Here is a 26,223-nt window from a genome sequence, read left to right as displayed (position 1 = left end):
GGACTATGCAGAGAAGTGTCTGCCCTTCCCTTCCACTAGCTCTAGCAGAGGATCAGAGGCGAGAGCAAAGAACAGTGATTGCTTAAGTGGTTCGAACCTAAGTTGCAAAAATTTACCCACTAATACCTTCACATCACTGGAAGTGAACATCGAATGTACAACTGCTGTTAGAGCCATGAACAGTATGAACAAGCATGCCCTGTTCATAGTGTGTCCCCAGATACTGCACAGTCAGGTCCTTAACAAGGACAGCTGTTTTTTTCTTTGGTTAAGGGAGACTGCTGGCAAACCAAACAAAAAACAAAACAAAAAGCTGCCTGTGCTAAAGTGATGGTGTGGTAGTGGTGCAGCCCTCATGTTTTTGCCATTGTTAAGCTGATTCCTCGGCAAAAATGCCTCTTGCTTGGTGCAGGGTTGGAAATGCTTGCAATGGACCCATGTCATAGAATTATAGAATGGTTTGGGTTGGAAGGGACCTTAAAGCTCATCCAGTTCCACCCCCCTGCCACAGGCAGGGACACCTTCCACTAGACCAGGTTGCTCAAACCCCATCCAACCTGGCCTTGAACACTGCCAGGGATGGGGCAGCCACAGCTTCTCTGGGCAACCTGTGCAAGGGCCTCACCACCCTCACAGGGAAGAATTTATCCCTAATTTCTAATCTAAATCTATCCTCTACATGAGGCCGCCAGGAACATTAACAGGCACCTGTTAGGGAAAACCGGTGCTAATCAGGGTGGTGCTTTTCTTAACCAAAAGTCTGTCGTCAAGTCACCAAATGGTGACTAAACCCAACCCTGCACCATGCCTTGGGGCTGGAGCCAAAGACCATGGCCCCTGGCATTGCTGCCTGAGGACTGGCTTAGGCACCCCTCCTCTGGCGGTCCCGTGGGGGAGAGCCCCGCTCCTTCGCTCTCCGTTTTTCACAGCTCTCGGTCAAATCGCGCTTCGCTCCTTCCTCGCTTTTCATTTTCCCGGGGCGGCAGCCCCGCTGAGGCGGTACCTCGCTCAGGCGATACCGCCATGGCGACCAGCCTCCCGCGCCGCCGCGGCGGAGCCGGCAGGGGGCGGTGTGGCTCAGGGAGCAGCCTCGGATGCCCCTCCGCCAGCCGCCATGGCGGCCTTTCCGCGCCACCGCCGCTTCCTGAGCGGCTTCGTGTGCGGGGCCGCGGCGGGCGCCGCTGCATCGTGCTGGGCTGCGTGGCGGCTCCTCCGCAGCCAGAGCCAGGCGGAGCCGGGTCCCGTGCCAGTCCTGCTGGAGGGTAAGAGCCGCGGGCTGAGGGGAGGCCGGGCGCGGCGACCCCGTGGCTCTGCGGAGTTGGGAGCCACAGCGGGGCCCCAGTCCCAACAGCCGCCCCTGTCTCTAAACCCTCTCCCTCCTCTCAGAGGGGTTTTCTCCCCGCTGTATCCATCCCAAAGGTCCCGGAAGGGCCGGAAACTCCCCTTGTACATGCGTCGGGCTGGTGGGGAGGTTATTTGAGGATGCTGGGCTGTAAATTGAATTAAAAACGCAGCTTCCCAGCGCTATACTTGCTCACACTGAAATGTTAGTGACATCGAGGAAAGTGGCTTGTGCTGCTGCTGCTGCCGCTGCCGCGATGGCTGCGAATGTCCCGTGTTGCAGTGGAGAGCAGTTGTTCTGTGTGATCAGGTAACGGCCTCATAACATTCACACGCATAGATACAGATATATTTATTTTTAAACACACAGTTCATGTCAGGCCGTAACTGAGATTTAGCTGTTGCTCGCCCTGGGGAGATGAGTCCAGCACGGGTGGTAGCTGTTCAGCTAGGAGCGGGGGGAGCAGGGGAGCTGCTTGAGGGCACTGAGGCCTGGTGGGAATGAATGGTTTTCTCTGCAGTCTGAAGGTTTTAAAGTACTGGGAGTGTTGGAAAGCACAGGAGGAATGGCTCTAAAAACGTGAGTTTCTGTTGAACAGATGTCTGCAGGATGATTAAGTCAGTAAGACAGATGTAAACATTCCTCCATGAGAGAAAAATGTTACTTGCAAAAAACCCTAAACATCTCCAATTGAAGTTTTCATTAATTCAGCAGAATGTAAGCATTCCCAGTGAAGGCAGTATTCATGCTTGTTCACAACTTGTACAGTTCAGTTTGTGAGGAGGAGTGCAGTTTCCAGCTCTGAAGGGTGAAATGTCTGTGTGGATCCTGTTAGATCCTCATGTGAGGACATGACAAAGAGCACAAGTTTTTTAGTAGAAGGGAGCTTCACTGGATAGCTCTCTTTGTATTTTTTTAAGTGTTAATTGTGGCAGTAACCTCAGGTAGTACCCTATACAGTATGTTTACATCCACTGAAATGCTTTTCTTAATGGTTTGTTTCTGACCACAGTTCACCTGTGGATGCCTTCCTATGTGTTTTTCTCCTTAGAACCGGTAGAAGAGTCTTTGCTGGAAAAGTATGGATTCCCTGAGGCTGGAACGGAGACCAGATGTTACACAAATCATGCACTGTCTTATGACCAGGCAAAACGGGTGCCCAGATGGGTGATTGAACATATTTCAAAGCAGAAGATGCTGGGTATGTAGGTATTTATTTATTTACCTTTAAATGACATCTAGAATGGGCTGTGCTGTTCAAAGTAGGTAGACCTTGGAGCAGGCAGGGAGAAAAATCACACAGTGATCTCTAGGCATGGATTTTTCCGTGGATTCACAATCCCACTGAAGGCAGCAGGCCTCTCGGTAGATGTTAGCATCACAACAGTATTAAGGCTGATGTTGCCAGTGATTGAAGAGATCTGTCACTGCAGTTTGGCAGGATTCTTCAGTATTCTTTCTCTTGTTGGGACTAGTCTGGTATTGAACAATGTCTTGAAGCCTGCAAAATACACTTGGCCCAGTGGGTTGAGTATGAAAGGGAGGAATGAAGAACTATAGCTACCTTCCATGAGAAATTTCTGTTATGAACAGTCCGTAAGCACCAGGTCAATATAGCTGTGTCAGTGTAAACACTGAAGTCATGCTGCAGGAGGGAATCTTAGCATACATCTTTTAAACATGAATGGAGAAAAAATGAAACACTGAAAATTAAATTTTCTTTACCCTATTCAGACCTGCTTGAGCACATAAAAATTGTTCTTGCTTCCTTAGCTAATGTAGCGCTGTGGTCCAGTTTCTCAGTTTGCAGAGTGCTCCTTATGTGTGAAGCCTTATGAAGTGGCCAGACTGTTTAATCTACAGAATTTAGAGGTTTGCTCAGAATGAGAAGGAAAGATGGATGCCTATTTGTGAGATAAAAATGGAACAAAGGGTGTCAACAGTTGTAATCGTTCAAAGCTAGATAGAGCATTCCCTACTGACTGCAGCCATTATTTACTTTGATGCCATTCTGTTGTATTTTCTGATGTGCATTATCTGATATGCTCTCCCCCGTTCTTTAAGCAAGACAGAGGCTCAGTGATTTTTTGCTGTCAACAGTGAATGAAATATGAGTAGTATACAGTCATTGTAAATTAAGTTTATAGCATTAGTTCAGCTTTTGTAAAGCAAATTATTAGTAATGGAGATAAGTGTATAATTGTAAAACGTTTTATGGATGCAGTAGCCCTCTAAATATATCTTAATCACTGTCTTCAAATTACCTTTCAGAATGAAAAGCCTGATCCTGAAAATATTTATAACCATCCCCTAAGTAGCATCATTGATTCCACTTCTCTCTGAGAAGAAAGCAGTAATTCCAGGCTTACTTTGGAGTGGGTCTTTACAGCCGAATTGTTAAAATATTTTCCAAATTATCAGATTCAGCTAATCTGCAAATTGAAATTTTGCATCTTGATGCATTCAGCTCCAATTTATGCCTGATAGCACCATAATGGAGATTTGTTGCTGTTCAGGGAAGGTCACAAAAGCCAAGTCTTAGAGTTTTGAAAGGATGTGGTGTAAAAAAACATATTTTATTGGCAAGTAAGAGATCAAGTGTTTAAAAACATACATGTAAATGAGGTGTACAAAACTGGTTACAGAAGAAATTAACCATTTTTATCAAGACAGTGAGTAGAGAATAAATATATTTTTCCACTTCTCAAGTTAATTGATAAATTGTGCTTTGTCTTAAGTACTGAAATTAAATATGATTTTTTAAAAATAAGAAGTCTGTTGTTTTGCACGCTGATATACTTGTCAGTGTTGCTCCCAAAGCATCAATCCTGTCTTGAAGTGTCACATGCTTTACCAAAAATGAAAAGTAAAGCTCCTTCCTTCTGCCTGCACTGCATAAAGTTCCTCTGACCTCTGCTCTGTTTTGACATCACCTACATGGACATACAGACAGATGGTCCTGAGTTCTTCAGAGAGTTGCCAAGTGGAGAGCGTGTACCACACTTTGTTCTCAGTATGTAGCACAGGGAAGCATAGGGTGCATATGTGCTCAGTAGCAATATTGCTGTGACAAAAAAAAAGCCAGAGTGGGTGCAGTTTGTGTGTGTATGCACAGTCAGCTACAGAAGAAAGAATATTAACAACTAGCAGTGATCACTATTGAAGATTGTCCTTCATTTTGTTGCAACAGGAAATGCTTTATAAAATGCCAAGTCTGAGGAAAATTCTCTCGTGAGAATACTGATTCGTGCTTAAATGGAAAGAGACTACATAACAGTCCTGTGAAATTATGCCTAAGGTGACACCTTGAATTTTATTAAAAAAAATCAGTATGCTGTACATACTTTGAATTATTTTATCATTTTGGGGAAAAAAAAATGTGCACAATAGTGATGGTGCTCTAAGCCAGTTATTTTTCAGCTGTGTACTGTGCTGCTGCCTGTGTGGAGCCATTGCGCAGGTGCAGCTGAGTCAGCCCTTGCATGTGCCTCCACTGCTTCTCTGCAGCACCCTCCTTAACCATGGAAGATCTTGAGCCCCATGCCATTCCTCAAGAAGAGTGGTGTCTTATTGGAGGCTGTCGGTGCCAGAATAATTCATGCAAGTCTTGTCTGGCCGTCACTTTTCCAAGGAAAGCAGTTAGTGTTTGTGAAGGAGTCCTCTCAAAGTTGCAGCCCACTCAGAGTACTTTCTTCTACAAGGAGCTGACTGGGAGTTTACACACTGCCAGTACACAAATACAGGTATATGGTCAGCAAACGTGGGAAGAAAGCACAGGCTCTCTAGCAAAGACAGCGGTTTAGAATGGGCTGCCTCCTCTGCAACAGTTAAGTTAGCTCCCCTTGCAAGCATCCCCCAAAATATTTTTCTTTACCAGAGGAATTTAGGCCTAGCCGTTTTTTGTGCATAATTCCCAAATGTCTGGAAAGGCAGCAGGGGAATCTTGGAAAGGAACATGAAAGCTCTACACTTACTTCTGTGCCTGTGAAGCTCAAATGACTTAAAACTTTCTCCTGAATGGGTTTAGTGTTTTACCAAGTGTAATTTTATCAGTATGCACCCATTCTACTTCCAGGCTAGACTGGAAGAAATGCAAGAAGAAATACTTGTAGTGGCTGAAACATAAAAATGGAATTCCAGTTGGTGAAGATCTGTGTGTCTTCATTGCCCTAAAAAGTGAATCTGTGCTGGTTTATATCTTTATCAGCCTTTTCTTTAATATTAATCTGCATTTATGATAAGGCTAAAGTCCTCACCTGGAGTATTGTGTGCAGTTCTGGTGTCCTCAACATAAAAAGGACATGGAAGTGTTGGAACAAGTCCAGAGAAGGGCCACGAGGATGATCAGGGGACTGGAGCACCTCCCGTATGAAGATAGGCTGAGAAAGTTGGGGCTGTTCAGCCTGGAGAAGAGAAGGCTGCGTGGAGACCTCATAGCAGCCTTCCAGTATCTGAAGGGAGCCTGTAGGGATGCTGGGGATGCACTCTTCATTAGAGACTGTAGTGACAGGACAAGGGGTAATGGATTAAAACTTCAACAGGGGAAGTTTAGATTGGATATAAGGAGTAAATTCTTTTCTGTTAGGGTGGTGAGGCACTGGAATAGGTTGCCCAGGGAAGCTGTGAATGCTCCGTCCCTGGCAGTGTTCAAGACCAGGTTGGATGAGGCCTTAGGTGATATGGTTTAGTGTGAGGTGTCCCTGCTCATGGCAGGAGGGTTGGAACTAGATGATCTTAAGGTCCTTTCCAACCCTAACTATTCTATGATTCTGTGATTCTGTGATTTTGCTTTTGGGTTTTTTATCTCTGTAAAACGGAAGGCATGTTAGAATTTCTAGTGTGTTGTGAGGAAGAATTTAGAACAGATATTTAAGCAGAATTGTTCTTTTTTTTTTATGGTTGAGGAGGAAAATATCCCATTTAGCTCAATGTTTTGAATCCTTAAGCATTGATCATTTGGCAGGCTATGACAGAACCAGTTCTTTTTGTGTGGTTGTTATGATGTTGTTATAATAACCTAACAATTTAGCATGTTATTCTTCAGGCAATGCAGACCGAAGGCACTGTAAATTCAGGCCAGATCCTAACATCCCCCTAATGTTTAGTGCTGTCAATGAAGACTACCTTGGAAGCGGATGGTCACGAGGACACATGGCACCTGCGGGAGATAACAAATTTTCAACAGTAGGATTTTTTTTCTTTCTTTTTAATTTGTGTTTATCAGTCAGAAAGGATCTAAAGGCCCTTAAAAGTGATGTGTGATGTTCCTTTTGCAGTCTCTTTTGAGTTGGAACATGATCTCATTACTGATGCGCAGACCTGGACTTGGAGCTACAAGGTCTGTCCCTGACTGAGCACTGTAGGATGCTCTCACAGACTGCTTCAGGTGTCTAAATCAGGTGCATCCTCTGGTGACATACCTCTCTTCAGTAAACCACATCTAGATTAGCTTATTTGGCAGAGATGATGTGAGTATATCTTGTACAGTGTAGTGTTAAGCAAGTCTTCCCAACTTCTTGTGTGTCACATTGTCTATCTGTAAAATGGTGATAACCTTCACCAAACAAACCTCGAAAGTGTCTTCTGAAGCTTGGTTAAAAGGAGACAGGGAATGATGACTTCATTCTGGCCAGCAGGTGCTGAGATGCTTAAGGCTAGATTGGGCAAAGCAAAGATGCTGTTAAGTACTGTTCTGTATTGGCAAGGGGATTGCCTGGATGATTTAAAAGGCTTTTTTCTTTCTGGCAGTATGTATGAGGTAAATTAGACCCTTCTTTTGCCATAGTTCTTTCACTCTGTAAAATGTCTTCACCTGTCATTTATTTGAGCTGTAAGAAAGCATGCCCTAATGCCTTGGCCGACTAACAAAGCAGCCTTGGATTTATTGGATCGTCTTGTGGAATGTGCCTAATGCAGCAATTTGTCAATTAAGAAGCATTTTGAATTTGTATTTCTGCGAGTTAGAACAGTATGCAGTGGGGCAGAGTGACAACACAGTGGAATGTGGTGGAGGAAAGAACAGTTGTTTTATTTCTAATAGAAGTGTCTTTGTGGTTATTTATGTGTGGTATCTGGGGGCATTTTGCTGGTAAGCTACTCGTGTAGAGAGATCCTGGACCTGGCTTGAAATGCAGTGAGGTGATACAATCTTCCACAGTTTAATTAGTGCAGGTAGTGTTTGCTCATTATCCTAAGGAGTTTTGTCAGCCCCTTCACTTTGAAGAAGTAGTGTGTGAAGAATGTTCACAAGTACAGGACCTATGAAGGCACTGGAATGGGTTGCCCAGGGGGTTGTGAATGCTCCATCCCTGGCAGTGTTTAAGACCAGGCTGGACAAGGCCTTGGGTGAGATGATTTAGCCCATGGCAGGGGGGTTGGAACTAGGTGTTCTTAAGGTCCTTTCCAACCCTAACTATTCTATGATTCTATGATTCTGTTCAGAGTGGTTTATAATGCTTTTTAAAGATAAGCAGATATGTAGATGCTTGACCATTATGGTCTCATAAATCATTTAGTTGCCTGCATGTTATGGATTTGTAAAATATTAATGAATATTTTTAATAAAACCATTTCTTGGAAGGAAAAAGCTCGCCATTAGGCAGTCAAATAAAGGAAAAGCATGGGTGAAAGCATTCTTCCCATTCAGAAAGAAGACAGTACAAAACTGACATTGGGTGAGAGTAATTCCTGTGCTTCTAGAACTGGATATTCTTGTGCTATGTTTCTATAAAAAAAAAATTAAAAAATTACTTACATTTTGCATCACCTCAGTTATTCACCTCTTAATCCAAAATAATTTTGTAGATGTTCTGACTTAGTTTTTATCTGTTCTTTTCTGTTGATAAAATGAAGACTAAACTAAAAATGTATCTTGATCCAAAATCTTCTAAAATGTGTGTTTAGCTTGTAAATGTTTCTTTCTTTTCTCTATGCAGAGAGCTATGGCTGAAACATTTTATCTGTCTAACATCGTGCCTCAGAATTATGAAAATAATGCTGGATTTTGGAACAGGTGAGAAACTACTTGTAAGTAAACTGTGAAAAATATCAGGCAGTGGCATAAATAAGAAATTCTATATTTATAGAGCTTTTTTACATCCAGGTATTCTGATGCTTTTTATAGGCTATCTGTAGAGATCATAGGAACTTTCTCCGAAATGAAGAGCAGTCCTTGCAGTGCAAGAACAGTATAACGACTACTTTAGTTCTTTATTCGGTCAAACTGCAGGACCTTTATTTAGAATAGATAAAATTACTTCTTCTGGCTGATGTGGATAAAGGTACCAGGCTTAACATTTCTGCCCTTACAGAAAATTCAGTAGAAGAATTGGACAACTGAGTGCTTCCCACTGAGTTGTGACTACTTCTGGTCTAGGGCATTTCTTCAGGTTCTGGCTTCAAGGAGCAGTCAGGCACATTTTCTGTCACTTGTGAGCACTGGCTGGATTGGTTTGGAGGTAAAGTGAGTGGTTGATAAATTTAAACTTTCTTCACTTCAGATTTTTATTCTTTCATTCCTTTGAGCACAGAAGAACATTAATAAAAGTAGCATTCATTTAGTGTTTCTTGCATAGGACTTATACAATGTTAAGACTCAGAAACAGGAGGGAAAAATGATGAATTTCACAGTGTTTGCTCAAAGGAAGGTTAGCAAAATTATGTACAGCATTTTACTAAAAGTCTACAAGAAAATGTATCATCATGCAACTGCACACTGCTTTCCAGTTTTACAAGAATGCATGTAAAATCATATGAGGCATTCAGTAAGGTTATACTGTTTTATAGACAAATAAAATGCTATAACATTTTAAGAGGGGTTTTTGGTATTGTTTTAATGTATGTGCGTATAAAATTTACGTATACCAGAGCTAGGTATTTGTACCAGTTCATGGTTGGAAATCCTCTTTATTTCCCTTGAGCAGGATCTCTGCATAATTATGAAATCATGGGGAGTATTTGACAAATTTCCCTTGGCACTATCACCCCCCAATTGAAGCAGCTTTTACCACTTTCTCCCAACCTCAGAACTCTGTTCCTACAGTTTAAATACATGAGCAAGGTGTTGATGCCACTGGTTTTGTCAGTCACTTGTTTAGTGATAAATAGTTTTAAGGATACTATGTTTCATATGTGTTGTATCCCTTCCTGGCTTCAGAACTGTCTTCCTTTCTCTTTTTTTTAATTGCTTGCTTCTTGAATTGTCTTCTGAGGTGCAGGTAGACAATACAGCTTAGTCAGTTCAACAGTCTTTTTTTCAGTTGAGTTCACCCTCCAACCATGTGTTCTTGCTGCTTTCCCAGTTCCAGCGCTTGTACTAGACAAACTGCAGTAAGTCAGTTCCATTTCCTAGCCCAGTTAAACTGATCTGCATTTTGTTTTATTTGGTCATGTTTCTGACGAATTAGAAAATGGGACCAGCTGGTGAGATGAGTGCCAGAACCAACATGGAAGACTGAGTAGGACTGTTCAGCTGGGGCAGGCGAGGGGAGCAGTAGGAAAGGGGGATCAGGACTGCATCTTTCAGCAGTCTGTTAGATAGTAAGCTGTTAGATTAGTTCAGTGGTGTGGTCTAACTGCACCTTAGTATTTATTCCTCATTCTCTTCCCACCAACACGCATACTTCTTTCTCTCTTGATGTTTTACTACCATTTCCTGTCTTGAGAGTGATTTCGTGGTTGCTGTAACCTGATCTCTGTCCCTGCTGCCACTAACAGCAGTTTGCTCCCCAGCTGCATTTATTCCCATCCTTTCCTGTGCCGGGCGGTGCTTTTATTGCCATGCTGTGAAACAGCTGGAGGAGCTGAGCTGCTTGGAAGCAAAGCTGATGATGGCAAGAAGAAAAATAGCTTTTGGTCAGTGTTTTGGTGTATCACATGAAGAATGGGCTCATTCCTACTAAATCTGCTGTGTGTGAGCTGATTCAGCTCACTAACCCAGCACAAAAAAAAAAAAAAAAAGAAAAAAAAAGACTGGTTTTGTTCAGGATTGTTGACAAATGAGGAGTACTTAAGGTGGCCTAAGGGAGAGTTAGGAGGAATAGGGATGAGACAGAGGAGGAGGTGAAACTTCCTTGTTCAGAGGCAGCCAGATTGGCTGGGCTGATCATCACGTGTTCTGGTCTGTTTGTACATTTGATTGAAGTGCAACTCTATAACTAAAGTTAGTCTTTCTGGAGTTACCACTTTATTTTCAAACAGTTTTGTATTAAAAAGTAAGTAGACTTAGTGGGAATGGCACATAGAAACTTTCCTAAGTATGCTGGGCTATGGAAAGAGCAGTCTATTGGAGGATGTTGATTCCTTGGGGAAGAACATACAAATCCAGTAATGCAGTAAACGTTTTGAAGCAAGAACGCCACAAACTGCTGTTTAAAACAAGTATTTTACTAGTCCCAAGTGACCATCAACAGTATCCTTCTAGTGTGAAGTGTGGGAGTTAGACATAGTAAGTAGAGAACTTGGATTTTCAGGACAGGTGGTAAGGCTACAAAAACCATTTTCAAATGCGTGCAATAACACAAGCATATCTGTAAGTAAGTTAAACTGGACAAGTAGGAAGTATGACTTGGACCTGTGTTTTACCTTTGTTGGCTTGTGAGTGAGTTGCATGAATTTGCGAAAATGCTTCCAAACCATCAGGAACTCATCTTGCCCTTCACAGTATGTTTCAAAGATTATGATCGTAAGTTTTCCCAGCTGATTTTGCCTTCTCTGACAAATATATTCCAGAATGGAAATGTATTGTCGGGAACTGACAGAGAGATTTGAGGATGTTTGGGTAGTTTCTGGACCTCTGACCTTGCCTCAAACAAATGATGATGGGAAGAAGAGTGTTACTTACCAGGTATGTATCTATGTGGCTGGGTTAACAGTACAGTGACAAATACTTATTTAATTGTTTAAAATTGATCCTGTAGCTTGATAAAGCGGGGTTAAACATCCTAGTACATACAAAACATACTAAATATCCAATACTAGTAGGAAAAAGTTCAGTAGAGCTGTTGTATCTTGCCTACACATGAAAAAGTAGCTGGGCTTGCCCCAGTGGGGCGGCGCTCCAGAATTGATGAAGACTGGGAGGCCTCCTATAATCCTAGGGTGAAATCGGTGTGCTCAGCTCGCTCCCTGGAATGTCTGTACACCAATGCGCACAGCATGGGAAATAAGCAGGAGGAGTTGGAAACCTGTGTTAAGTCAGGAGACTATGATCTGGTGGCAATTACAGAGACGTGGTGGGACAGCTCACATGACTGGAATATAGTCATGGAGGGCTATGTCCTTTTCAGGAAAGACAGGCCAGCCAGGCGGGGTGGTGGGGTTGCTCTTTATGTGCGGGAGCAACTACAATGCACCGAGTTCTGTCCAGGGACAGATGACGAGCGAGTTGAGAGTCTGTGGGTGAGAATTAAAGGGCAGGCTGGCAGGGGCGATACTGTTGTGGGTGTCTGTTACAGCCCACCAGATCAGGGTGAGGAAGTTGATGAGGCCTTCTACAGGCAGCTGAGAGCGGCCTCACAGTCACAGGCTGTGGTCGTCGTGGGGGATTTTAACTTCCCTGATGTTTGCTGGAAGGACCACTCAGCAACCTGGCCACAGTCCAGGAGGTTCCTCCAGTGTATGGATGATAACTTCCTCCTGCAAATGGTGGATGAGCCGACCAGGAGAGGAGCGCTGCTGGATCTCATCCTCACTAACAAGGAGGGTCTGGTCGAAGCAGTAAGGGTTGAGGGCTGCCTTGGTTGCAGCGAGCATGAGATGGTGGAGTTCAGGATCTTGTGTGGTAGGACCAGTAGAATAGCAAGTAGAATTGCAACCCTGGACTTTAGCAGGGCAAACTTTGGCCTTTTCAAGCAATTGCTAGGGGAAATCCCATGGGCAAGGCTGTTTGAAGGTAAAGGGGCCCAAGATAGTTGGTTGGCATTCAAGGATTGCTTTTTCCGAGCTCAAGATCAGAGCATCCCGACACGTAGGAAGTCAAGAAGAGGGCCAGGAGACCTACGTGGCTAAATAGGGAATTGCTGGGTACGCGCAATTGGAAGAGGAGAGTTTACAGGTTGTGGAAGGAGGGGCTGGCCACTTGGGAGGAACATAAGGCTGCTGCTAGAGGATGTAGGAAGGCAGCTAGGATGACTAAGGCCTCCTTAGAATTAAACCTGGCGAGAAGGGTCAAGGACAGCAAAAAGAGCTTTTTCAAATACATGGCAGACAAAACTAACACCAGAGGCAATGTAGGCCCACTGATGAATGGGATGGGTGCCCTGGTGACAGAAAATACAGAGATGGCAGAGTTACTGAATGCCTTCTTTGTCTCTGCTCTGCTGCAGGCAGTCCTGAAGAGCCCTGTACCCCTGAGACCTTAGATGAAGTCAGGTCGACGGAGCGGTTTGCCTTAGTCGATGAGGAATGGGTTAGAGATCAGTTGAGCAATCTGGACATCCATAAATCCATGGGTCCAGATGGGATGCACCCGCGGGTGCTGAGGGAACTGGCGGAAGTCATTGCTAGACCACTCTCCATCATCTTTACCAAGTCTTGGGAAACGGGAGAGGTGCCTGAGGACTGGAGGAAAGCAGATGTCACTCCAGTCTTCAAAAAGGGCAAGAAGGAGAACCCGGGTAACTATAGACCAGTCAGCCTCACCTCCATCCCTGGGAAAGTGACGGAACACCTTTCCTTGGTGCCATCTTAAGGCATATCAAGGATAAGAGGGTTATGAGGGACAGTCAACATGGCTTCACCAGGGGGAAATCATGCTTGACCAATCTCTTAGCCTTTTATGAGGAAATAACACGGTGGATGGATGATGGCAGAGCGGTGGATGTGGTCTACCTTGACTTCAGCAAAGCATTTGACACAGTCTCCCACAGCATCCTCACAGCTAAATTGAGGAAGTGTGGTCTGGATGATCAGGTAGTGAGGTGGACTGTGAACTGGCTGAAGGAGAGAAGCCAGAGAGTTGTAGTCTATGGGGCGGAGTCTAGTTGGAGGCCTGTAACTAGTGGAGTGCCTCAAGGGTCAGTACTGGGACCAGTATTATTTAATATGTTCATCAACGATTTAGATGAGGGAATTGAGTGTACTGTCAGAAAGTTTGCTGATGACACTAAGCTGGGAGGAGTGGCTGACACGCCAGAAGGCTGTGCTGCCATCCAGCGAGACCTGGACAGGCTGGAGAGTTGGGCAGGGAATAACTTGATGAAATATAACAAGGGAAAGTGTAGAGTCCTGCATCTGGGCAGGAACAACCCCAGGTTCCAGTATAGGTCAGGGAACAACCTGTTAGAGAGCAGTGTAGGGGAGAGGGACCGGGGGGTCCTAGTGGATGACAGGATGACCATGAGCCAACACTGTGCCCTTGTGGCCAAGAAGGCCAATGGCATCCTGGGGTGTATTAGAAGGGGGGTGGTTAGTAGGTCGAGAGAGGTCCTCCTTCCCCTCTACTCTGCCCTGGTGAGACCGCATCTGGAATATTGTGTCCAGTTCTGGGCCCCTCAGTTCAAGAAGGACAGGGACCTGCTGGAGAGAGTCCAGCGCAGAGCCACAAAGATGATTAAAGGAGTGGAGCATCTCCCTTATGAGGAAAGACTGAAGGATCTGGGTCTCTATAGTTTAGAGAAGAGGAGACTGAGGGGTGACCTTATTAGTGTCCAGGCTCTACTCAGTGGCAAACAATGACAGGACAAGGGGTAATGGGTACAAACTGGAACACAAGAGGTTCCACTTAAACTTGAGAAGAAACTTCTTCTCAGTGAGGGTGACAGAGCACTAGAACAGGCTGCCCAGGGAGGCTGTGGAGTCTCCTTCCCTGGAGACATTCAAAACTCACCTGGACGCATTCCTGTGTAACATTATCTAGGTGTTCCTGCTCCGGCAGGGGGATTGGACTAGATGATCTTTCGAGGTCCCTTCCAATCTCTAGCATACTGTGTAAACTGTGTAAAGTACAATTTTGAAATATTTTTTTTTTTACTTACAAAGAGAGATCTATTAAATGTCTGTTCAGTCTGCAGTAAAACTGTTTTCTAATTTCAATAATACATGACAGTATTTCAGCAGAGAGTGGGCTTCACTGATGTGTAGTCATCCATTCAATCATTTATTGATATATTTTAGAAACAGTGCAATACAGAGGTAGTGTGGGTTTGTCAGATCTGTGTTGGAATGCCTGTGCTCCGTTACTTTCAAAAGCAGTTGTTTGCTGAAAGGTTTCATTCAAGTTCAGTAGGTTTTAGGTGAATGCAGTATAATCACTGGTCCATGTTACTGATTCCTGCCCCCTCTGCCCCCCGCCCCCCCCCCCCCCTCCTTCTTTTACTCACCCTTTTTTATTACCTGCTTAAAATACTCTGAAGATTTTGAAGTGCACAGTCTCTAGAAACTGTCACTGACAGACAAAAGATAGGCTATCAAGTTGAGAGATTAATTTATTATTGCTTATCCTGACTTACTCTTTGTAAGCAAGCGTTCAAACATCTGTAGGATTTGAGCATAGGAAGATATTCAAGGAGTGAGTCTATTGCCTTCTGCCCCTACTGTAATGAGATATTATTGCTGTTTTCAGTTGCTAAATGAAAGCTAGCATAATGCAAATAATAAATGCTGTATTTTGTGCCTCTTGAAAGAACACTTTTCCTTGAAAATGAGTGCTTGGATCAACTGCAGCTTCAGCTGTTGAGTGGTTCAGCTGTCCAACTAGTTCTCTGAGGAGCAATGAGTGAGCTCGCTATAACAAGCTCCTATTTCAGAGGTATATGAGAGAGACAAACAAGAGAGATGTTAGGCTTTCAACACTGCCTTGTTTAGCTATAAGATTTAGGCATTATTTCTCCATCATAAATACACATTTGATTTCCATTTGATTGAACTTGGAACTCTGTCATTAAATAATGTAATTTTTCTGTTCACTTTTACGTTTTTATTTCTTTGAAAACTGTCCCTTATGTTCCCACCTGCCCATGGCTATAATCTTGACTGTGATGAAATTACAGCTTTGGTTTTGGGTTTGTTTTTTTTTTTTTTTTCAGTCATATGCATATGAAAATGCAGCCATAATAATTTATCCCTTTCATGTTCACTGTCAGTTTCAACTTCATCTCTCACTACATCCTAGTGAGGAAGGTGGCAACTGTGCTTGTTTTCAAGTGCATACATGAGCTGTGGTTAAGGGATACCATAAATTAGCAGCAAAGCCATCTTTAGACTGGCAATAGTTCCTTGCCAACCAAAGAAAGAGTGCTGACTTGGCTACTGCCCATTATATTTTCCAGTCCTTTTCCATGTCTGCTAGTGCTGATGACGTGTCACATCCTTCCACAAGATGCTTAATTACCCAGTACAATAGAAAACCATCCATACTGGACTCTTTATTTGCTTACTGGGCTTGTTTTTTAGTGCTGTAGAAAGATAAAGGAGCACACAGAGGAGTCCAGTGCTTACTGGTGATAGCCTGAGATATGTCCAAAAGCACAAAGCTAGGAGCAGGATGAAGATGTTCCCTTTCAACAGTCTTCTGCCGGACGTTTGGCTTACTGTCATGCAAAATGGCACCATAATGTTCACCAGGCTTGCACATAGTTTGCTGGAGATTGCCTCCTTGCAGCTGTCAGGATATTGCATTTTCTTTTTTATCTCTAAAGATACATTGTCATCGTGCATAGCAAAAAATTAAAAATCTTGAGTTGAGTTGAACATTTTATATCTGGAAATTATTTTCAGGAAGCAGTTGAGTCATCTGTCAACTGCACCTATCAACTGCTTCACTTTAATCTTGGTCACCTTTTTCTAGTTTTTCTCTAGAGAACGTGTTTGATTAGAAGAGAAAGATTACATTTTCTGGAAGATGATTGTTGCTCTCCATTTAGGTTTTGAAATGTAAATTTTAGTATTCTACAGGTAAAAATAATAGCAGGCACTGCGTTTTACTGCCTTTATTCAAAATAACGTGGTACCAGGGTAAGGTGATGGAATAATAGGCACAAAATGTCCATGCTGCTTTGATTATCATATCGTTCTGTTCTTGGCTGTTGCCAAGATGTCTTCGTCATCTTCGGCTTTGATGACAACTCTGGTCTTTTTAATGAATGCTTTCTCAGTTTCGGTCTTAATATAAACTAAGAAGTGAAGTTCAGTGTGAGATTGTAAACAGTGGAATGATGGTATTCAGGTTTTCATTTTACCATTTGGCCACATCCTTTGCTCGGCTTCCTATGATGAGATTCAATATATAAATTGATTTTTATTTCAGTACAGTTAATGCTGTCTGCAGGTAGGAAGAGTTGGTTTTCTTTGGGGTTATTTCCTTTTTAAAAAAATTTTAGTTCCTTTATTTAGGTCCTCTTTAGCAACACTCCTAAGTGTAAATAAATACAGGTTGAGAATTGTTTTACAATTTTGAAATCTCTTTATGGCATAAGATTTTGTGCTTGCCATTGTCCTTTGGGGAGAGAGACTTCAGAGTAGAGTGGTATGTTGGGTTTGGGTTGTTGGGGTTTTTTATTCCTTCTTACAACAACACTACACTTAGAAGAGGGAACACTGGCTGGAGAGACGTTCTTTTCAAACAGGTACATTGGCTATAATTGCAGTTAATACTGTTGATTTTGGTAGTCTGGGATTGTGCCCCTAAACCATGAACACAAAGAGCTGGCAGCTGAATGAGAAGGGAAGGTGGTACTTAGTTGTCTTTCAGAGTGAATTCTGCTAGGTTCAAAAAAATGAAAGGCTTTTAGTCTTCATTGTTTGGGCTTATGAAGCTGATGTGAGAGGATGTCCTTTTCATTTGTATATGCTGTTTAAGGAGAAGTGCTGTAGTATATGCAGTAGTGCTGAAACTCATGACCTGTAGTCTGGCTATGTGATGGTTAAGGCTGAGCTTCCTTCTAGTGTCTTCCTTCTTCTTCTCTGAGACTAGAACTGTGGAAAAAAAGAAGACGCAGAAGTACTACAGTGAATGTGTCTGCATTGGTTTGTTTCAGATCCTCTTATTAATCTGTTTCCTTGTTTTTGTCTAAAGGAGTGGTGAAGTATGTATCCATGGCTTTACAGGCTGGTGTTTTTCTCATCAGACATCCAAAAAGGTTATTTTTAGACCACTATAGAGGAAAAACAGAGCATTGGTCATGGCATTGTTCCCAGTTCCTGCTTGGACTCTGGTACCATTTGCTGTTTAGTTCCAGAAAGGGAATTAACCTTGAACTCCTTAGATGCCAGTGTTGTTCTGTCTATTGGCTGAACTTGCTGTATCCTCAGATATGTTCTGTCATTTCATCCATCTCCAGCAGAGGCTCTTATTGCAAAGAGTAGATTGATGACCATGCTTGTATCTGAAAAACATATTTTGAGAATATATGTAAAATAGAATGCCAACAGGAAAAATCTGTCCTCTGTCTCTGCAGAGGCAGATGCAGATTTTTCATCTTTGTCCTGATCAAATCAAAATGGCATTGTCTTGTTTTATACATACTGTTCTCCCCTGACTGTCACTTTAGGGATTTTCCTCTGTCAGCAGATGTGGAGTTTGAAATACAAATTTTGCAATAATTCTACTGTATCATGCATGATGCTGCACCCTTCTTATTCCCAATGCCATCCTAGTAAACAATAATTTAAGAATTGCCTATGGTTGGTGAGCAAAAGCACAGTGTAGATAACATCTTGTTTGTTATTCGAAGTACACATTTTGGGGTACTTTTTAGTGTATACTAAAAATACAAAGCTCATACTGGAATTATGTCTGCTGTTTAATTTTCAAAATTGAATCACGAGCCTGGGCCAGAGACATACAATAACTGTACCAGAAGATATACTTACATGTCATCTAGTTCTGTGGCAACAAGTTGCACCTCTCAAATAGAAGGTGGTACTTTATGGTTTTCCCTAGTCAAATTTCAGAATCACTAGAGGTTTTCTCTTAGCCAAGATACTATATGGAAAGGAATTTTTGTTAATGGAGGTAAACCTGGGGACTCTGACTCTTTGGTGAGTGCTCCAAATGGGCTTAGGGCCATGGAGACAACTATTAGGATTTTGGTCTGTTACATATATCCCATAAAACTTAACGTACAAAGGGCTTGGTCTTAGATCAGCTGGTATAAATGACTAGAGCTCTGTCAGCCCTAAATTTAGACATGATGTACAAATGCAAATAATAGATGGTGGGTTAAGATTGGAGGAGAAGAGACACCAAAGGATAGATTTATGAGGTTGCTTTTATTTAGCACTGTACCCATCCCAAAGGTCCTTTTATTAGAGGAAGCGTGGTAATAGAGATTGTAGTGGATTCAGTGGTAAGAAACCTAAATGTCTTCTGTAGAAGTAGTAGTCTGTAAAAATCAAACCAACCAAAACCAACCAACCAAACAAAAAAACCCAAACCCCAAGCAAACTAAAAACAGGGGCTGGGGTTTCTGTTTTTTAAGGCCATAACTATGTATTTAGGCACAGTATTTTTTTTTTTTAGCATGTCTTCATTTCTTTGGGGTTGGGTTTTTCTTTCTTCCTTTCTTTTTAGTATTTCCAAATGATTTGGCAATAGCAGTCAGACCAATTACAACAAATTAAATTTTCCTGAAGTACATGCATTTGCATTTTGAAGTGCTTGGCTGTGCAGTGTTGCAGATTGTTACTGTGCTTTTTATCTGTAGTATTTTCTAGTTTTTATATTGCTAGGTCTGCCTCAGTTCTTACTGCCATCTGACAGAGTTCTCTCAAATATTCAGGGGAAAAACACTATCGACAGAATCAGTGCTGCCTAACACGAATCTGAAAGGAAATGGATGAAGGCAGTTAATGTTGTCACAATAATCAAGTAAATAAAATCATACTGCTAGGAAAGGGAATTTTTTATACTGCTAGAAAGTCTGTTATTATACAGAATTTAGTATCAAATTATAATAAAAGCTCTGGATTGTCAAAACTGGTGTCATATCAGCAGGAATTATATCATCTATAATAAAACATCTGATGGATCTGGTCAGTGTCATACCTAAAGTTACAGCTGAAACAAAACAAGTACCTGTTCAGAGAAAGTCTTATTTTGGGTGACAGGAATGATGTCCTTGAATTCTGTCCATCAGGAAATGTGACAGAAGCCTTAATTTTGTTACTGCCAAATGTAGGTGGAAGTACCCACACAGAATTGTGTGTATGCTTGTTTTCAGTCAGTTGTGGTTTCCAGTATGGCTTAGTTCTAAACTCTGGTTATTATACAGGAAGAGTTAAGAAACAGTTGCTGGAGTATAGAAGGAATTTCTGGAGCTATCATTTTAATTTATTTGATGATGGTACCCTCTGATGCAAGGAGTCTTCAGTTTGCGCTGTCCTTTAAGGCATGATTGAATGTGATTTCTATTTACTGGGTTCTAAGAGGATCTCGGATAATTGCCAGTCCAGAGCTGGCACTCGCTGATGAAAGGCTAGTCCCTTCTCTGCTAATTCTCTTCACGGCTGATTTTCATTTTCTAGTCACTAGGGGGCAAAAGACTACTTTTATATTCGTGATTACTTTCTTTTAGAAGATGGTAATTTTCTTACCACTCTGGGAAGCTGTAACAGGTCCAGTATAAAATGAAAATATGGTAACATTTATGTATGTTTTAAAATTTCTAGTAAAAGTAACAATGTTTTCTTTTAATATAATCTCAAGTGTTCTGCTGTTACACCTGGCATATTCCTTCCTCCTGTTAATGTAAGAATGCAGTTTTATTTCTCAGAAACTCCAGACTTTAAGGGACTGTAACTTTTAGGGACTGCAATTTTTAGGGACTCCTTTGCTTCATATTTATCTGACTGCCACCACATAGGTAATGTCATGTGCCTCAGCTTACTGTAGATGCCATTAGCAAATTTCTTCATTATTTATTGTGATACTTAAGCATTCCAAGGATGCTACCAATTTTGTCCTTCCAGTTTTAAAAACCATGACCAAGAACAGATTTGGCTAAAATTCTGAGGAAGGCCGATCTTAAGACAACTCCTCATCCAGCTATGTAGCTGTTGGGCCAAATTTATCAAAGCTCGCTGTTTTAAGAAACAAATTCTCTTTGTTTTAAGAAGCCATGTTACTTCTTCCCTTATCCTTATCTGTCCCTGTGAGCTGTTTAAATTTGTATAACTACTTACCAACATGTTTGTTGTTTTAGCAATATGTAAACACCCCTAAATGTCAGTAATAATAAAAACCAATAAATACCATGCTGAAAATGGCCTTATCATAATGTTGCATTATTAGATGACACTACTTCAGTCACAGGGCTTCAGCCAGCACCAGATCACCAAAGGAAACAAGAGCAAAGCAAAAGTGAAAGGAATAAGCAGCCACAAAAAGGTAGAGCAGTGAACATTTTTATGTTGAACTGATACAGACAGCAAAGAGAGGTAGTATCTAAAATTTCACATTGGTTTCCCAGATGATGATGGGAAAGGAATATATTTAATACTATAAAAAGAAGGCTTTTAGCTGGAGGGTCTTTATTTTTTTTTTTTTCTGTTATGAGGCTGTTGAAAATTTGAAAGATTAAGCAAAATTTTATTGCAGTAGCAAAATGGAAGTTTTCAAAGGATTACACAAAAATTTACTTTTTGGCCTGTTGCCAACACGGTGTGAAAGCGTGTGGGACAGCAGTGATTTTCAGCAGGGTATTGCTGTATTTTCTTGCTTGTATTAGGGCATAAGATCTTTTTTGAATCACAGATACTATTTAAAACTGCTGCTCTTCTCCAGCTGGGACAGAGCTGTTTCAGGCATTGATTGCTGAAAGATCATCTGCTGCCTATGGATAGACTAGCACAAATCAAGTCAACATCTGTGCATGGATAATCTTAACCCATTTTCTCTTCTGTTACAATAGGAGCATATGCTATCTGCCTCTGTTAAGCATGCATTGAGATAAATGGGATGGTGCAGATCAGAATAGTGATTCAGACTGCTGTTAGGTAAGAAAATCCTCTAGGTGACAATAGGAAATGAATTGTTGAGTTTGGTTTTCCTATTTACTGCTTCGATTGCAAACTTCACTTCTACAGAATCATACCTTCTTCCCCTGGCTGTTGAACTGTGGTGTGTGTGTGTGTGTGTGTGTGTGTGTGTGTGTGTGTGTGTGTGTGTGTGTGTGAAAACTCTGTGGAAACATTCACCTGCAGCTTCTGTATATACTCACATAAAAAAGCAAATTGTGGTATATTAGAGTGTAATGATGGAAATATTATGGCATATATTTCCTTGTCAACAGAAATCGTTGGGTCACACTGGCAGTATGATTTTTTGGTGATGAATCCTGTGTGTGGTTCACATAAGTGTTAAACTGCAGAAAAACCCCCTTACATGTTCCTTGTCATGCTTTTTCTTCTGTCAGAGAAATCAGGCACACTCCTTTGATGTTATTCTCCACCAGCAGAATTAGCTGGGAATAGAACTTTATGCCCCATTTTATGTAAGGAAAGGACATTTGTGAACTCTGGCCATTTGGCAGGTTGAAGTTTGTTTTAATCACTTTAACAGTATTAGAACTCAGTGAAGTAATTACTTGCAGAAGTAGAGTATTGCTATCCAGAAGACTAGTGTAAAGCCTTTTCACTACTTAAATTTTATTTAAATCCTAAAAAGAGAGTTTATGTGGAACTAAATTGGTGCATAAATTACACGTATGGCCATTGCATGTATAGGGCTGAATTGTATTTAGAACTACGTTTCTGAAAAGGCCAAACCTTCCTTCATTTGTAACTAGTCCTCTCTTTCTTGCTTTGCTTCCTTCCTTCCATAGGTGAATATACTATGCATAAATGTGCATTATTTTGCATAGAATATATATATTTGCATCATATTGCATAAGCATAGGGTCTGTTTTCCCTTAACACCCACTTCAGGCATTCAGCATTTCCATTTCATACCTAACTATTTTATGTTCAGCTCTATTCATTCCCCAGCCTTTCTATCCACCCACTCAGTTCTCAGATTCAGTCTCGTTCCCTCTGCTAGCTCACTCAACACGCATTCACCTGTTTGTTTTACATATGTCATATACCCCCTAATTGGAGATACTTGTAGCAGCTCCATCTGTATGTTTACCCTTCCTCTGGTCTTTTATACAACAGAAGGAGGATGCTGGTATGTGTGTGGGAGGTATTGAGAAGGGGAGGGAGCCGAGCTAAGGGGGACCTAGCACATGTACATGTATTTATAGTGGGACAAAGTATGTGAAGAAGGACAAAGCATGCCTGGAAAAGGCAGTGCAGGCCATACTGCACAGGAATGCTGCAAGTCTGGAGACTAGTGGCCAGGTTGAGCATGGGGAACGGGGTTTATTATCACTACTGCCTTCTCTCTGGAGGCTGCAGGTGCAGGATGCAGGTGCACCTGTGCGTAGTCTCTTCCTTCTCTTCTGCCCTGCCCTAGGAGCATGCAGAGAGTGGGATTGTAGTGCAGACTTTGCAATCCCAGGGGAGAAAAGGGCTTCTAGCCTTTTGCCTTCAACAGTCACTGGATATACTTGGTTGAATATGGAAATATGAGCTCCTTCCTGTCCCCCTCAGGGCTTTTTTTCCACTCCGGAAGCTTCTTGGCTGCCTGTCTCTCACCCGCAATACGTTGTATGTAATCCACAGTTTGAGTGCCACCTATCTCAAATAGGTTAAGCTCACAACACCATTCATGGTTGCTCTGGGGCCCAACATGAAAAGGATATGGACCTGTTAGAGAAGTCCAGAGGAGGCCACAAAGATGATCTGAGGGATAGAGCACCTTTCCTATGGAGGCAGGGTGAGAGAGTTGTACTGGAGAAGAGAAGGTTCCAGAGAGAGCTTAGAACAGCTTCCAGTGCCTAAAGGGGGCCTACAGGAAATCTGGAGAGGGTTTTTTTACAGAGGCATGTAGTAGGACAAGGGGGAATGGCTTTAAACTGAAAGAGGGTAGTTTTAGGTTAGGTATTAGGAAAAAGTTATTCACAATGAGGGTGGTGAGGCATTGGCACAGGTTGCCCAGAGAAGCTGTGGCTGTCCCATCCCTGGCGGTGTTTGAAGCCAGCTTGGATAGGACATTGAGCAACCTGGTGTAGTAGAAGGTGTCCCTGCCCATGGCAGGGGGGTTGGAACTAGATGGTCCCTTCCAACCCTAACCATTCTGTGATTCTATGATTTTGTAATTCAGTTTTAATCCACCAGATAGCACAGTGTGTTGATGCATAGTTTTTAGTATATTTTAAAATTATCGGTGCATCAGTCAGTTTTGATTATTTATGCCATTGAACCTAAGGAGCTGTAACTCTGGTTTCACCCACACTGAATGCTAAATGTAAAGTGCTTTGACACGCAGGAGTTCTAATTTCCCTATCAAGACATCTGTCATTGAAAGGATAAGTAGATTTGCCATAAGGCATTTATTTATTGCTTACCTGTTTCAATGACTGCTAGATGTCTAGGCAGAGCTTTATTTAGGAAAAATTTGGTGGCATAAGCGTGATCATTTTATTAAAAAAAAAACAAACGCAAAAAGTCCACAAAGAAACACAAACACACCAAAAAATGTTTAAACTACACCAAAGCCATGAAATAACCTAGTTTAGGGAAGGGGAGGAAAGTATTCTATAACAAAGAAATCTAAGAGCACATGTTTGACAGAGATGGTAGTAGTGTTACTACTAAGTTATTGTGCATGAAAAACTTTAGTAAAGGCTTCACTTTCTCCTGAAGGCTTTTTCTCTGGCTTTGGTCTAACCAGTAAGACTTGAATGCTGGTCAGTTTAAAACCTAAAAGCTCTTAAGTTGAACCATTGTGAATTTAATGCAAAGCACAGCACTATGCGGACTGCTCAGGGGAAAATTAACTCCATCCTAGCCAGACACAGTACAAGTGCCTTCCACCTCAGCTTCTAGTCTGATAATGTTGCACATGATTTTGGTGGGTACTTAACATGCTGTGGCTCCTTTTCAGAGGTTGTAGGATTAGTCTTGGTTTTTTTTTCCCCCTCAACTGGTAAGTTCTGTATCTGACACATGAATTTCCTTTTCACAGGTAATCGGGAAGGATGATGTAGCTGTGCCATCCCACCTATACAAGGTGATCCTTGCCAGGCGGAGCAGAACATCTACAGAGCCCTTGGTACTGGGGGCTTTTGTGGTGCCAAATGATCCCATAGGCTTCAGTCACCAGCTGCCTGAATTCCAAGTAAATATTGAAGATCTGGAAAAAATGTCAGGTTTAGTTTTCTTCCCCCAGGTGGACAAAACCAGAGATGTTAAAAATATCTGTGAGGTGGATACCTGTAAACTGATGGGCTTCAAGGAATTTACATTATACATCACTGCTAGGAAAGTGCAGAGTGCCCGTACATTGCACCGGTTGGAGAAAGTCATGTCAGAGTTAAGGGATGCAGGAATTGAGCCTGATGAATATCTTTTAAAGCTTCACAAGAAGAAGGAAGAAGAGCTACTGCAGGAAAAACAAGTCACAGCTAGAGAGGGGAAAACTGGCTAAGTACTTGTTCAAGAAGATGTTTGGGGTTTTGTACTTTGAAAGGGGAGCTGAAGGCAAACACAAAGACAAGGGCTGTATGAATTATCCTTTTTTGAGTTGTGAAAACAATAAAGAAACATTTGGAAGATGGTGGGTTTGGAGTAATATTCATTCTCATGTAACATGATGCATACACATGATTTGCTGCAGTACTTAGATGTGGGAAATGAAAATGACCCCATTCTGGCATGAATAGATTACTGGACCTCCAGAAAAGGCTTTGTGCTATTTTCCAAGTGAGACGTCAGACTCGGGGTTTGTGTGGAATCCCTTCTAGGAATATTATAAAAATAGACAGTAGACACCTTGGGAGAACAACTGGAACATGTTTAAATGTAATTCCGCTTGCAAATGTCTTTCAGTATGATACTGTGGAAGCAGTGGTACTTCCTGGGATTTTTTAAAATTAATTTAGAAATATTTCATTTAGCACTCTTTTATTAGAGACCTGTAAGACATAATGGAATCCCTTACAGTCTTCACATAGTGGTGTTAACCAAACCAGATCATCTCTTACCTCTCCTGACCTTGTGTGCTTGGGATATTTTAGCATGTCAGTAGCTGTCAGCTCTTGTGATTTGCAGCAGACTTCTTCCATTAATGTATAATTCTGAATTTAAAAAAAACAAGAATAGAAGCAGAGTTTGCACAAATTGCTGTCAGGGTCAGTGGAGTCTTCATAAATTAATATAAGCTTAATATTTCACTTTCACCACTAAGTTTGGATAAACGTGTTTTCTTTGATATTGCTTGATTTGAGAGGTGTGCACTGCTTTCTTTTTGTTTGTGGTTGTCACTCACTGGGGTTTTTCCCCAGCATCAGTCTTTGGTATATAAATGTCACAACAAAACTCCTTTGTGAACGCAGAAGATTGACTATAAATGCATTTCCGGTTCTGCCTCAGCAGCAACTGAAGTTGGTCAGATTTGCATTGGCTTGAGAGGCTTAATGAGGGTTTTTTTTTTTCATTAGTTTTGTACTTGTGTGTACATCTTGAATTCCAGACATACTTGAATTTTGGACATAAATTAGTGTGACTCATGTCCTGAGATTTTAAATCTGGAAAGAAAGAGTAAAAACTTTTTAGAATACTTAGAATTTTCTTTTACTGGTAATACTCTATGTAAATTTGAAGTTGTGTCATATAGACACCTTCAGTAGTCTTAATGTGAGAATTAATAGTTTCTGAGAATGGTCATGTACTGCCAGGCTGAATCAGGCTGTTTTCATAAAGGATGAATCAGGAGCATTATTTGGATGTTGTGAATCATCAGCTGGATTTTATAAAAACTATATAGTTTCCTTCATTTCAGAGAAAAAAGCCAGGAGTGGGAATCCTCAGAGGGATATTGCCTTGGGCCACCAAGCCCCAAA

The 26,223-nt window shown here is 41.8% G+C and overlaps 1 protein-coding gene across 1 annotated transcript; it reads left to right on the top strand.

The window, feature by feature from the left end:
• The first annotated feature begins 1,067 nt into the window (after window positions 1-1,067).
• Window positions 1,068-24,936, top strand: EXOG (exo/endonuclease G). The gene is made up of 6 exons (XM_061474533.1): window positions 1,068-1,262; window positions 2,394-2,543; window positions 6,387-6,526; window positions 8,278-8,354; window positions 11,072-11,186; window positions 24,348-24,936. Exons 1-6 carry the CDS (start codon window positions 1,115-1,117, stop codon window positions 24,807-24,809), a joined length of 1,092 nt encoding a protein of 363 aa, XP_061330517.1. The 5' UTR covers window positions 1,068-1,114; the 3' UTR covers window positions 24,810-24,936.
• The last annotated feature ends 1,287 nt before the right edge of the window (window positions 24,937-26,223 follow it).

Source organism: Pezoporus flaviventris, unplaced genomic scaffold (assembly GCF_033815535.1).
Source record: "Pezoporus flaviventris isolate CSIRO_AGI_PZ_B2104156 unplaced genomic scaffold, CSIRO_AGI_Pfla_v1 ptg000079l, whole genome shotgun sequence".
NCBI lineage: Eukaryota > Metazoa > Chordata > Aves > Psittaciformes > Psittacidae > Pezoporus > Pezoporus flaviventris.
Note: the sequence above shows the minus strand (reverse complement) of the source record. Positions and strands in the feature narration are given on the sequence as shown.

Coding starts and splice junctions, on each gene's coding strand:
- EXOG (XM_061474533.1), top strand. CDS start 1,115: ATGGCGGCCTTTCCGCGCCACCGCCGCTTCCTGAGCGGCTTCGTGTGC. Junction 8,355..11,071: donor AATGCTGGATTTTGGAACAG/GTGAGAAACTAC, acceptor AATATATTCCAG/AATGGAAATGTATTGTCGGG. Junction 11,187..24,347: donor AGAAGAGTGTTACTTACCAG/GTATGTATCTAT, acceptor TCCTTTTCACAG/GTAATCGGGAAGGATGATGT.